The sequence below is a fragment of the Telmatherina bonti genome, assembly GCF_933228915.1.
Source record: "Telmatherina bonti genome assembly, chromosome: 2".
NCBI lineage: Eukaryota > Metazoa > Chordata > Actinopteri > Atheriniformes > Telmatherinidae > Telmatherina > Telmatherina bonti.
The window spans coordinates 7,060,719-7,074,908 of NC_136620.1; the positions used below are offsets into that span (position 1 = coordinate 7,060,719).

At 43.8% G+C, this 14,190-nt stretch overlaps 1 protein-coding gene across 1 annotated transcript; it reads right to left on the reverse strand.

Moving 5' to 3' along the window:
* Positions 1–614: 614 nt before the first annotated feature.
* On the reverse strand, positions 615–13,885 carry LOC306762444 (homeobox protein DBX1-B-like; the record flags this gene model as incomplete). Its single annotated transcript, XM_079248906.1, has 4 exons — positions 615–899; positions 1,667–1,872; positions 13,008–13,091; positions 13,516–13,885. 4 exons carry the CDS (start codon positions 13,883–13,885, stop codon positions 615–617), a joined length of 945 nt encoding a protein of 314 aa, XP_079105032.1.
* Between the last annotated feature and the right edge of the window lie 305 nt (positions 13,886–14,190).

Below are 14,190 nucleotides of genomic sequence, written 5' to 3' on the forward strand. Positions count from 1 at the left end.
TGGCAAAAATCGTGCAGGCTTATTGCTACCTGCTTGACTACGACAGCTTGCTTTTCACGTTGAAAAAATTATAATGCTATTTGTGCTGTTCCTGATGAGAATAGTCTATATCCAGCCGAGCGACAGCAAACTGTCCTTCAACTAATCATGTCACTTTGTCTTTAGTATACATGCGATTGAAGTTTTACCTTAAAAAATACACTGAAATGTGTATTATTAATTAAATGTGTATTTATTTAATAGTCTTTGATTGGAGAATTTACTAATCTAGAAACAGTTTTCTTCATAAATCTGGAATTTACAGTCATAAAGCACAGACAGTGTGATGTGAGAAGCTGCTGTTTTATTATTTGTCAAAAAAAAATATTCATTAGTTAAAAACAACAGTTTCTGAGACTTTTAAGATTTATTTAGGAAAATATGAAAAACATTCATGGAAAAGACATTAATTAGGACAAAGTTTAAAACATTTCAGTGTGAAATATTAAACTAGAAGAGCAGAGTTTACTGAGCTGGATATAAACAAGGCTGTACAGGACGGCGAGCAGTAAATACAGGTATGTACAGAGCACATTCAGGCACTTTGGACTCACTTCCATCCTCTCTGCCATCAGTCATGAAACTGTGATTTCTTCGCTGTCAGAGTCGGAGATCTCTGACTGTTTGCTGGACTGTGACGGAGAGGAGGGGCTGTGATGGTGATGGTGGTGATGGAGATGAGACTGCTGGTGCTCTGTCCTGCTCAGCTGCTGGCAGAAGGCGCTGCCCACATCCGTAAGGTCTGGGTGGGGGTTTGTTTTGGTGGGGAGGGTCTGCTGGCGGCAGCCGCCCGTGGACAGCAGCTCCCTCTCCTTGGAGTTCCTCCACTTCATCCTGCGGTTCTGAAACCAGATCTTCACCTGAACAGGACGCACAAACAGGTTCCTGGTCAGACGGCGTGTCAGCTAAATCTCAGATGATGTATGAACACTAGCTTAATCGCATAAAATGTTAATTTAATTATTTTTACTTTGAAAAAAATGAGGAAATCTAAAATGTCCCTGAAAACACATGAACATGTCATCAGTCAAAGCAACTATTACTGTTTTCAGATATGATCTCTGGTTCAGAAGAAATGAACCGTAATCCTGAGCTACATGTGGAGCAGGGTTTTATCTCCGACAAGCCAACAAAGTTCCAGATTTGTCTCTAAATGCAACTTCCACGTGACTGAGAAGGTAAACAGACGCCGTCGTACAGCATTTTTCTGCTGAAGACCATTACAAGTGATTTTACACCACAAATCTTCATCCGAAAACCTTTTTTAACTTTCAGGTATCTTCATCTGTTTGTGCAAATTCTGCCCAAAATTTCTCTTGTCTGAATTTTTTAAATTGCTTTTTAATCCTCTGTTGCTGGGTTAACATTGTCTGGAAAAGTTCAATTTAAATCCTTTTTATTTGATTTGATTTATTGACTATATATGTATAAAAAAAAAAATCCAATATTTCACCTTGAAAAACAAGCGACAGAAACCAAGATGTGATGTTCCATCTGATCCACTAGAGGGCAGCAAAGCTGCAGTTTACTTGGTTTTTCTGTTGAATTCATTCATCTATATGTCATGTATGAACATATATGAATGTATGACCTGATGCCAGTGAAGGCAGCATTCCCAGTGGTGTACCTGCGAGTCCTTCAGTCCCAGTTTACAGGCCAGTTTCTTTCTGTCCGGTTTGCTGATGTACTTCTGCTTCTGGAAGGTTCTTTCCAGGGCTTTCCGTTGGAGGTCCGAGAACACTGCCCGCCGCAGCATGCCCCTCCTGGGCTTCCCTCTGGGGGCCAGGGGCCAGGAGAACGTTCCTGGGACAGGAACCACTGAGGATGAGGAGGCTGAGGAAGAACAGGAGATCAGATGAGAGGATGTGGACAGCAGCATGTGTGTCCTGACCTCAGATGCTGGACGGATGTAAGATTGTTGCGTGTTCTACCAGGACATGGATGCTGCTTCAGCGTGAGGTCTGCTGAACCTTGTCACATGATTTTCCTCCCAATCGTCAGCGTTGTCTCCATAATGAGCACACAGGCTCCCCGACGCTCCTCATAATGTCCTCGTTCTGCCTCAAATCTGGCGCAGAAGAGCCCAATTTGTCCGGCAGTGGAAACAGAGTCTATGTTAATGAGCCGGGTTCTCCAAAGCCCGGCTCACACTGCCTCTAATGAAGCATGAAGAGGGGGCTGTATGGGCTGCGAATGCACAGCCCAGACTGATTGTGTTGTAATGAATCGAGTGGAAAAGGCCGTTTGCAGGCCGGTATATTACAGGCCCATTAAAGGCAGGTCAGATTCTCTCAGCTTCACCCCTGCATGTGCAACAAATCCAGATGTAGAAAATAATCCACTTACATGCAGAAATAAAAGATCCAGCCAGTTAACTGGCTGATATTTGACTTTCCTGAGTTTTTTTACTTTTTTAAATGAAACTTCCATTTACATTTTGACGAGAATTCTGGAGGAAATTAAAAAGCAAAAAAAAAAAAGTCTTTTTATTTGCTTTTGAACTTTTCTGAAAAGTTTCTCTCACAATATTGGTGTAAATCTTAACATGTCATAAAACAAGATCCTCACTAAGAAGACGGTGTCACTCATGTATAAAATAATAGCAAAAAAAAATTTGAAAAAATGGAGGGTAAATTATTCACATAAAGCTATGAAACAAATGCAAAAGCTATAAGATCCATAACAACTTGCTTTAATTTGCAAGTAGAAAAGATAACAAAGGTCCTAAAATATATTTGTAGTTACACTGAATTATTTCACATTATTATTAAAGTTCCAAAAAGTAAAGTGCTCTTTTGATTTTTCTTAACAAAATAAAAAAATATATAAATTAAATTAAATTAAATTGAATTCAGTAAATTATGGCGGTATGGAAGAGTATTAGGGCCACTGAAGAAAAATAAATAAAATTCTCAAAATTCTGACATTAATCTCAGAATTCTGAGATATTTTTTAAACACGCAGAGATTCAAAAACAGCAAATACAGAAAAATCCCAGATTTATGCAGTTAAAGTCAGAAAACAGAAACACTGACACTCTTCAGAATTAGGCAAAGTAGTTCAAATCTATTTTTTAAAATATGTCCATACTGCTTGAAAATTCCACTCAAAATGCTTGTTTTAAGTATTGTGGTTAACTTCACGAAAATCAAACATCTCTTGGAAAAAAAAAAAAAAAAAAAATCCAAAGTGAAAAAGAATATTAAAAAAAAACTTGCTTGAAAGAAAACAGGATTTTTTTATTTATTTATTTATTTATTTTTTAACTACAAATATTTTCTCTGTATTTGCTCAAATGGTTTGTGGTGAAACATTTTTAACTTTGAACATGTTTTTAAATGTTTCAGGATTACTTTGTTGTGGAAAAAAATGAACTAATAAGAAGTCATATAAGGTAAATTAAACTTATAAATGAGACACAAGTAAAAAGTTTGAATTGCAATTAAGAACGTTGAACTAAAACCTTGAAGACAACTGGACGAAAAGCAGAAAAACATTACCAAATAAAACCATAAATTTTAGTCCCAATGGAAATATTACGTCTTGAAACATAAAATCGGAAGTTTAAAATGAAAGAAAGTTTGTGTTTTTAACAGCGTTTAATGACGTCTAATCATGTGATTTAAATATATCTACAGGAAACGATGGAGTCTGAACATCATACCTCACTGAAACCATTTAGGTGTGCATGTTTGCGTGCATGTGTGTGTGCGCGCGCGCGTGTGTGTGGCTTTTGCTGCGATTGGTCACGGTTCGGGGTGCTTTGTGGGCAGGCGGAGGGGGTTTGGTGGGAAAGCGATGGCGTTTGAAGGGGCACTGAGTTCCTGAGCTGGGAAGAAACCCGCCTCACATTTAGACCATGACAAACGGGACTAATATATTTAGAGCGGAACAAACTTGACTAATTTGTAGATTAGGACAACTGGTGCTAATGTCAGCAGTCAGTGCGCCCACTAAATAGGCTTGGAAATTGCCGGAGCTGATTCTGAGCTGCTGGAGGGATTCCCGGAGTAAACATGAGAAAGTTTATTTAAAATGTGAAGTCAGAGTGACACCGGGATGGAAAAAGACAGACAGAATAAACAACACAAAGGAAAGTGAATTCATTGAATAATAACTGGAAGCGCAGTGGTCCTACTGTTGTAAAAATGCCTCCTTATTTTTATCATATCAAGAAAACAGACAAAATATTTACTTTAGACATTTTAAAATCATCAAATTTAGGTCTTTTATTGATAGAAAGAAAGCTGATACACTTTACAAAATGCAATAAACAATCTACACTGTTCATTCATTTTCCATACTGCTTAGTTAAATTAAGAGTGGCGGGAAAGCTGGATCCTATCCCTGCAGTCATTCGGTGAGATGCGTAACACCCATCCAGTGTTATATATTACAGAACACGTCTGGTTGCGTCAACTAGAAAATACAACGCACTGCTGAAGCATCAGAGACCTACCCAGCAACTGTTTGGCTTTCATTGTTAACTGTGCTCCTTCAGCACCTGAGTTACTTGCTTCACACTGAAGTGGTGTGTTCTCAGAGGCGCCGCTTGTCAACAGGCAAACCAGACGAATGCTCGGGGCCCCAAACCCAAACTGGGGCCTTGAGGCTCGACTTCTACAGAACTCCCTAAATGGCCCCACTTCCACCTTTCAGTTATGCCAGGAGCAACAAGTAGCAAGTCGCAAGAAGACGGCTGTGACGATTTGCTTTTGTCCCGATTCGATTTGATTTGATTCCGATTATTTTGGGTGTCAATTCAATTTAAATTGCGATTCTCACAATTCTTTGATATTGCTGATTTTTGTAGATTAAAAACAAAGAAAATGTACAAAACTATTTTTGCTCGTTATTTTTCTTGATTTGAATGAGGAAAAAACAACACAGTAGCCAGACCATCATTCTACTGCTATAATGCCCAAGAAGACAAGTAAAAAGATCAATAAAAACTATGAAAATGACAAGAATTTTCTAATGGATTATTTTGATTAATTGAATAAAAAAAATTTTAACAAAAAAATCAATTTCAAAATTGTGAAGCTAAAAATCCCGATATTCAATTTTTCGATTAGATTTTCCCACCCCTAGTAAGCACTGACTTGCGAGTGGTGAGTATAGTTGCGGGCAAAGAGTAGTGAATAACCAACAGTGGGACAGTGAAAAGTAGACTGGGACAGTGGTAAGTAGACTGGGACAGTGAAAAGTAGACTGGGACAGTGGTAAGTAGACTGGGACAGTAGTATGTAGAATGGGACAGTGATAAGTAGAATGGGACAGTGGTAAGTAGACTGGGAAAGTGATAAGTAGACTGGGACAGTGAAAAGTAGACTGGGACAGTGGTAAGTAGACTGGGACAGTAGTATGTAGAATGGGACAGTGATAAGTAGAATGGGACAGTGGTAAGTAGACTGGGAAAGTGATAAGTAGACTGGGACAGTGATAAGTAGACTGGGACAGTAGTATGTAGAATGGGACAGTGATAAGTAGACTGGGACAGTGGTAAGTAGACTGGGACAGTAATAAGTAGACTGGGATAGTGGTAAGTAGACTGGGACAGTGGTAAGTAGACTGGGACAGTGAAAAGTAGACTGGGACAGTGAAAAGTAGACTGGGACAGTGGTAAGTAGACTGGGACAGTGAAAAGTAGACTGGGACAGTGGTAAGTAGACTGGGACAGTAGTATGTAGAATGGGACAGTGATAAGTAGAATGGGACAGTGGTAAGTAGACTGGGAAAGTGATAAGTAGACTGGGACAGTGGTAAGTAGACTGGGACAGTGATAAGTAGACTGGGATAGTGGTAAGTAGACTGGGACAGTGGTAAGTAGACTGGGACAGTGAAAAGTAGACTGGGACAGTGGTAAGTAGACTGGGACAGTGGTAAGTAGACTGGGACAGTGAAAAGTAGACTGGGACAGTAGTATGTAGACTGGGACAGTGGTAAGTAGACTGGGACAGTAGTAAGTAGACTGGGGCAGTGGCAAGTAGACTGGGACAGTAGTAAGTAGACTGGGGCAGTAGTAAGTAGGCTGGGGCAGTAGTAAGTAGACTGGGGCAGTAGTAAGTAGACTGGGACAGTAGTAAGTAGACTGGGGCAGTAGTAAGTAGACTGGGACAGTAGTAAGTAGACTGGGGCAGTAGTAAGTAGACTGGGGCAGTAGTAAGTAGACTGCGAAAGTAGTAAGTAGACTGGGGCAGTAGTAATTAGACTGGGACAGTAGTAAGTAGACTGGGGCAGTAGTAAGTAGACTGGGACAGTAGTAAGTAGACTGGGGCAGTGGTAAGTAGTCTGGGACAGTAGTAGGTAGACTGGGACAGTAGTAAGTAGACTGGGACAGTAGTACGCCGACTGGGACAGTAGTATGTAGACTGGGACAGAAGTAAGTAGACTGGGGCAGTGGTAAGTAGACTGGGACAGTAGTAAGTAGACTGGGGCAGTGGTAAGTAGACTGGGACAGTGGTAAGTAGACTGGGACAGTAGTAAGTAGACTGGGGCAGTGGTAAGTAGTCTGGGACAGTAGTAGGTAGACTGGGACAGTAGTAAGTAGACTGGGACAGTAGTACGCCGACTGGGACAGTAGTATGTAGACTGGGACAGTAGTAAGTAGACTGGGGCAGTGGTAAGTAGACTGGGACAGTGGTAAGTAGACTGGGGCAGTGGTAAGTAGACTGGGACAGTGGTAAGTAGACTGGGACAGTAGTAAGTAGACTGGGGCAGTGGTAAGTAGTCTGGGACAGTAGTAAGTAGACTGGGACAGTAGTAAGTAGACTGGGGCAGTAGTAAGTAGACTGGGACAGTGGTAAGTAGACTGGGAGAGTGGTAAGTAGACTGGGACAGTAGTAAGTAGACTGGGACAGTAGTAAGTAGACTGGGGCAGTAGTAAGTAGACTGGGACAGAAGTAAGTAGACTGGGACAGTAGTAAGTAGACTGGGGCAGTAGTAAGTAGACTGGGGCAGTGGTAAGTAGACTGGGACAGTGAAAAGTAGACTGGGACAGTGGTAAGTAGACTGGGACAGTGAAAAGTAGACTGGGACAGTAGTATGTAGACTGGGACAGTGGTAAGTAGACTGGGACAGTAGTAAGTAGACTGGGGCAGTGGCAAGTAGACTGGGACAGTAGTAAGTAGACTGGGGCAGTAGTAAGTAGGCTGGGGCAGTAGTAAGTAGACTGGGGCAGTAGTAAGTAGACTGGGACAGTAGTAAGTAGACTGGGGCAGTAGTAAGTAGACTGGGACAGTAGTAAGTAGACTGGGGCAGTAGTAAGTAGACTGGGGCAGTAGTAAGTAGACTGGGACAGTAGTAAGTAGACTGGGGCAGTAGTAATTAGACTGGGACAGTAGTAAGTAGACTGGGGCAGTAGTAAGTAGACTGGGACAGTAGTAAGTAGACTGGGGCAGTGGTAAGTAGTCTGGGACAGTAGTAAGTAGACTGGGACAGTAGTAAGTAGACTGGGACAGTAGTACGCCGACTGGGACAGTAGTACGTAGACTGGGACAGTAGTAAGTAGACTGGGGCAGTGGTAAGTAGACTGGGACAGTGGTAAGTAGACTGGGGCAGTGGTAAGTAGACTGGGACAGTGGTAAGTAGACTGGGACAGTAGTAAGTAGACTGGGGCAGTGGTAAGTAGTCTGGGACAGTAGTAAGTAGACTGGGACAGTAGTAAGTAGACTGGGACAGTAGTAAGTAGACTGGGGCAGTGGTAAGTAGTCTGGGACAGTAGTAGGTAGACTGGGACAGTAGTAAGTAGACTGGGACAGTAGTACGCCGACTGGGACAGTAGTATGTAGACTGGGAAAGTAGTAAGTAGACTGGGGCAGTGGTAAGTAGACTGGGACAGTGGTAAGTAGACTGGGGCAGTGGTAAGTAGACTGGGACAGTGGTAAGTAGACTGGGACAGTAGTAAGTAGACTGGGGCAGTGGTAAGTAGTCTGGGACAGTAGTAAGTAGACTGGGACAGTAGTAAGTAGACTGGGACAGTGGTAAGTAGACTGGGACAGTGGTAAGTAGACTGGGACAGTAGTAAGTAGACTGGGACAGTAGTAAGTAGACTGGGGCAGTAGTAAGTAGACTGGGACAGTAGTAAGTAGACTGGGACAGTGATAAGTAGACTGGGATAGTGGTAAGTAGACTGGGACAGTGGTAAGTAGACTGGGACAGTGAAAAGTAGACTGGGACAGTGGTAAGTAGACTGGGACAGTGAAAAGTAGACTGGGACAGTAGTAAGTAGACTGGGACAGTAGTAAGTAGACTGGGACAGAAGTAAGTAGACTGGGACAGTAGTAAGTAGACTGGGGCAGTAGTAAGTAGACTGGGGCAGTGGTAAGTAGTCTGGGACAGTAGTAAGTAGACTGGGACAGTAGTAAGTAGACTGGGGCAGTGGTAAGTAGACTGGGGCAGTAGTAAGTAGACTGGGACAGTAGTAAGTAGACTGGGGCAGTAGTAAGTAGACTGGGACAGTAGTAAGTAGACTGGGACAGTAGTAAGTAGACTGGGACACTGGTAAGTAGTCTGGGACAGTAGTAAGTAGACTGGGACAGTAGTATGTAGACTGGGACAGTGGTAAGTAGACTGGGACAGTGGTAAGTAGACTGGGGCAGTAGTAAGTAGACTGGGACAGTAGTAAGTAGACTGGGGCAGTGGTAAGTAGTCTGGGACAGTAGTAAGTAGGGTGGGACAGTAGTAAGTAGACTGGGACAGTAGTAAGTAGACTGGGACACTGGTAAGTAGTCTGGGACAGTAGTAAGTAGACTGGGACAGTAGTACGCCGACTGGGACAGTAGTATGTAGACTGGGACAGTGGTAAGTAGACGGGGACAGTGGTAAGTAGTCTGGGACAGTAGTAAGTAGACTGGGGCAGTAGTAAGTAGACTGGGGCAGTGGTAAGTAGACTGGGGCAGTAGTAAGTAGACTGGGACAGTAGTAAGTAGACTGGGGCAGTGGTAAGTAGACTGGGGCAGTAGTAAGTAGACTGGGGCAGTAGTAAGTAGACTGGGACAGTAGTAAGTAGACTGGGGCAGTAGTAAGTAGACTGGGACAGTAGTAAGTAGACTGGGGTAGTAGTAAGTAGACTGGGACAGCAGTAAGTAGACTGGGACAGTAGTAAGTAGACTGGGACAGTGGTAAGTAGACTGGGACACTGGTAAGTAGACTGGGACAGTAGTAAGTAGACTGGGGTAGTAGTAAGTAGACTGGGACAGCAGTAAGTAGACTGGGACAGTGAAAAGTAGACTGGGACAGTGAAAAGTAGATTGGGACAGTAGTAAGTAGACTGGGGCAGTAGTAAGTAGACTGGGACAGTAGTAAGTAGACTGGGACAGCAGTAAGTAGACTGGGACAGTAGTAAGTAGACTGGGGCAGTAGTGAGTAGGCTGGGGCAGTAGTAAGTAGACTGGGGCAGTAGTGAGTAGACTGGGATAGTGGTAAGTAGACTAGGGCAGTAGTAAGTAGGCTGGGGCAGTAGTAAGTAGACTGGGGCAGTAGTAAGTAGACTGGGGCAGTGGTAAGTAGACTGGGACAGTGGTAAGTAGACTGGGACAGTAGTAAGTAGACTGGGACAGAAGTAAGTAGACTGGGACAGTAGTAAGTAGACTGGGGCAGTAGTAAGTAGACTGGGGCAGTGGTAAGTAGTCTGGGACAGTAGTAAGTAGACTGGGACAGTAGTAAGTAGACTGGGGCAGTGGTAAGTAGACTGGGGCAGTAGTAAGTAGACTGGGACAGTAGTAAGTAGACTGGGGCAGTAGTAAGTAGACTGGGACAGTAGTAAGTAGACTGGGACAGTAGTAAGTAGACTGGGACACTGGTAAGTAGTCTGGGACAGTAGTAAGTAGACTGGGACAGTAGTATGTAGACTGGGACAGTGGTAAGTAGACTGGGACAGTGGTAAGTAGACTGGGGCAGTAGTAAGTAGACTGGGACAGTAGTAAGTAGACTGGGGCAGTGGTAAGTAGTCTGGGACAGTAGTAAGTAGGGTGGGACAGTAGTAAGTAGACTGGGACAGTAGTAAGTAGACTGGGATACTGGTAAGTAGTCTGGGACAGTAGTAAGTAGACTGGGACAGTAGTACGCCGACTGGGACAGTAGTATGTAGACTGGGACAGTGGTAAGTAGACGGGGACAGTGGTAAGTAGTCTGGGACAGTAGTAAGTAGACTGGGGCAGTAGTAAGTAGACTGGGGCAGTGGTAAGTAGACTGGGGCAGTAGTAAGTAGACTGGGACAGTAGTAAGTAGACTGGGACAGTAGTAAGTAGACTGGGGCAGTGGTAAGTAGTCTGGGACAGTAGTAAGTAGACTGGGACAGTAGTAAGTAGACTGGGGCAGTAGTAAGTAGACTGGGACAGTAGTAAGTAGACTGGGGTAGTAGTAAGTAGACTGGGACAGCAGTAAGTAGACTGGGACAGTAGTAAGTAGACTGGGACAGTGGTAAGTAGACTGGGACACTGGTAAGTAGACTGGGACAGTAGTAAGTAGACTGGGGTAGTAGTAAGTAGACTGGGACAGCAGTAAGTAGACTGGGACAGTGAAAAGTAGACTGGGACAGTGAAAAGTAGATTGGGACAGTAGTAAGTAGACTGGGGCAGTAGTAAGTAGACTGGGACAGTAGTAAGTAGACTGGGACAGCAGTAAGTAGACTGGGACAGTAGTAAGTAGACTGGGGCAGTAGTGAGTAGGCTGGGGCAGTAGTAAGTAGACTGGGGCAGTAGTGAGTAGGCTGGGGCAGTAGTAAGTAGACTAGGGCAGTAGTAAGTAGGCTGGGGCAGTAGTAAGTAGACTGGGGCAGTAGTAAGTAGGCTGGGGCAGTAGTAAGTAGGCTGGGGCAGTAGTAAGTAGACTGGGGCAGTAGTGAGTAGGCTGGGGCAGTAGTAAGTAGGCTGGGGCAGTAGTAAGTAGACTGGGGCAGTAGTGAGTAGGCTGGGGCAGTAGTGAGTAGGCTGGGGCAGTAGTAAGTAGGCTGGGGCAGTAGTAAGTAGGCTGGGGCAGTAGTAAGTAGACTGGGGCAGTAGTGAGTAGGCTGGGGCAGTAGTGAGTAGGCTGGGGCAGTAGTAAGTAGACTGGGGCAGTAGTGAGTAGGCTGGGGCAGTAGTGAGTAGGCTGGGGCAGTAGTAAGTAGGCTGGGGCAGTAGTAAGTAGACTGGGGCAGTAGTGAGTAGGCTGGGGCAGTAGTGAGTAGGCTGGGGCAGTAGTAAGTAGACTGGGGCAGTAGTAAGTAGACTGGGGCAGTAGTAAGTAGGCTGGGGCAGTAGTAAGTAGACTGGGACAGTAGTAAGTAGACTGGGACAGTGGTAAGTAGACTGGGGCAGTAGTAAGTAGACTGGGACAGTAGTAAGTAGGCTGGGGCAGTAGTAAGTAGACTGGGACAGTAGTAAGTAGGCTGGGGCAGTAGTAAGTAGACTGGGGCAGTAGTAAGTAGGCTGGGGCAGTAGTGAGTAGGCTGGGGCAGTAGTAAGTAGGCTGGGGCAGTAGTGAGTAGGCTGGGGCAGTAGTAAGTGGACTGGGGCAGTAGTGAGTAGGCTGGGGCAGTAGTAAGTAGGCTGGGGCAGTAGTGAGTAGGCTGGGGCAGTAGTAAGTAGACTGGGGCAGTAGTAAGTAGGCTGGGGCAGTAGTAAGTAGGCTGGGGCAGTAGTGAGTAGGCTGGGGCAGTAGTAAGTAGACTGGGGCAGTAGTAAGTAGGCTGGGGCAGTAGTAAGTAGACTGGGGGAAGTGAGCAGAAGTAAAAGCTGTTTAAGAACATTTGAAAGTTGAACTGAAAGAATTTAATGATGTCACAACAATGACTTTAAATATATTATTAACATGTTAATGTCACAGTTGTAAGTATAGACAAGTGAAATTTTGTTTGGGGCCCCCAGAGACCCTGATCTGATCCACCAGAGGACCCCGTCAGACAGACGACCACTAACACACACACACCTTCATCCAGCTCTAAATAAAACATGCAGTTCATTTGATCCCAGCAGGATGCAGAACATTGACCAATCAGCATCCATCATGAGATCAGTCAGTCAGTCCACCTCAGTGATGGAGGCAGACGCTACATGAACAGAATTATAAAGATCTTTATTTCTGTTTCTATTTGTCCAGATAATAAAGACATAATGAACTTTATATCCACCAGGAAAACTTTTTCTTTGTCTTTCAGTTAAACGCAACGGTGGAGAGTCGAGTCTTTAAAAGTGAAATGATGAAAACCTGAACGGAGGAAAATAACTCCTCAGATTAGAAATAAAATTAGTATTAATATTAACAACTACAATTATTTCAGAACTCCAGCTGTAATAAAATACTTATAACTTCTCAATTGAACTTTATAAAATTCTTATGTATTGTTATGAAAGTTTTTTTTTCTGCCACATTTGCATTTTCCCATGCATGCATCGTCATCACCACATCCTCATCTTTTATTTTTGGGTTAGTCTGGTGACTTCATCTTTAAAAACAATAAAAGAAAAGAAAGAAAAGAAAAGTAAGAATTCTGATTTTAACAAGACAAAATGGCAACTATTTCACATTTTTGTATAAGACAAAACAAAACAATATAAAATAAAATTAATAAAATAAAAAAAACTAAATAAAATATAACAAAAGAAAAAATAATATGCTGATCTGACTATTTAAAAATATAAATATTTCTTTTTTATAAAAAAAAAAAAAAAAAAAAAACACCAAAAAAATGTCAAGGATTAGAGGATGATGATGTGCTGGGTATTCTGTTAAAGATGAAGCTTACCCCCAGACCCCCAGACCCACCAGACCCCCGGACCCCCAGACCCCTAGACCCCCAGACCCCTAGACCCCCGGACCCCCGGACCCACCAGACCCCCAGACCAGTCTCCAAACCATCCAACCTGCAGCTGCACTCGCAGCAGGAAAAGGCTGATTTGCTGAGAAAAGGTGCAGCTCTGATGAAATTGATGTAAGAACAAAGTGAGTGTCTGTTCCTTCAGAGCTTCAGTCAACGTTAAACTAACCTGAGAAATATGAGGCTCTGAGGAGAGGAAGAAGACCTCCGTCAAAGAAAGGCAGTGGCAGCGGCTTGGTGTGAAGGGTCTGGACTGCAGGAGGAAGCATAAATTCATCATCATCATCACAGCTTTCTGTCACTAATATTCAGATCTGACTTTAACATCAAGCTTTGGCTAAAAAACATATGATTAACTCATAAAACAGAGACTTTTTTAAAATTATTTTTTTTATCAGACTCCAGGTTTCAGATGAACAAGATCCAAACTTTGCAACAGTTATTCACAAAAATCAACAATATAATTAAAACTAGAGGGGAAAACAGCCAAATAAAATAAATAAAGTTGATTCTGGAGCAGAAAAACTAATAAATGTATTTAATTGGAGCTGATTTTACTGATTTTATAGGCAGAATTTATAAAAACATTTTTAAAGTTTAGGAGTAAAAACTTCTTCAGCATCTTTATTATTTGTAAAGATAAAACTTTCCTCCACTAACAGAAATAATAAACTCACCGCTGCGCGTGGACCCGGACAGGATCGCGCTGACCCCGAACTTTAGGAACCCGGATTCCGCGCAGGCTGAGTCCAGAGACCCGGTGCTGGTCCGGTTCGGCGGCCCGGAGCTCTGGAGCGCAGACCGCTCCCTGTCCGGACCCGACGCCCGCAGAGAGGAGCATGGGCCCGGGCTGAGCGGGACAATGTCCCCGGGACTTCCAGGAGAGAAGGTCCGATGGACGTAGCCGACAGGTTGGCCCAGCCGGAGCAGGTCGTCCACCAGGAAGCCGTGGGGGAGCGAGCGGCTGAGGGGCGAGGACATGGCCGGCGGGGCGCGCAGGAAGCCCGGGTAGAGAGGCGGCGGCAGCGCGCTGCAGGGGAACATCATGCTGCTCCGAGCTGGAGAGGTTCCTGCTGCTCACGTTTCTTCCTGGAAAGCTCACAAACTTCAGACTATTTCTCTCAGCCTCGTGCTGCTTTCACAGGTTTTATACCGGGTCACTCCCACACACGAGCACACCCACGCGCACCCCAGAAGTTCAGCTTTAATCTGAAAGTCCTGAAAGCTGAAAGTTTAACTCAGCAGAGAGGTAACCTGCAGAAGGGCTGACATGAAAATAAATCTGCTTTATTTGTTCATCAGAGAGAGAAACTGCCCCCAAACTGGAAAATAAATGAGTTCTTTAGAAACTG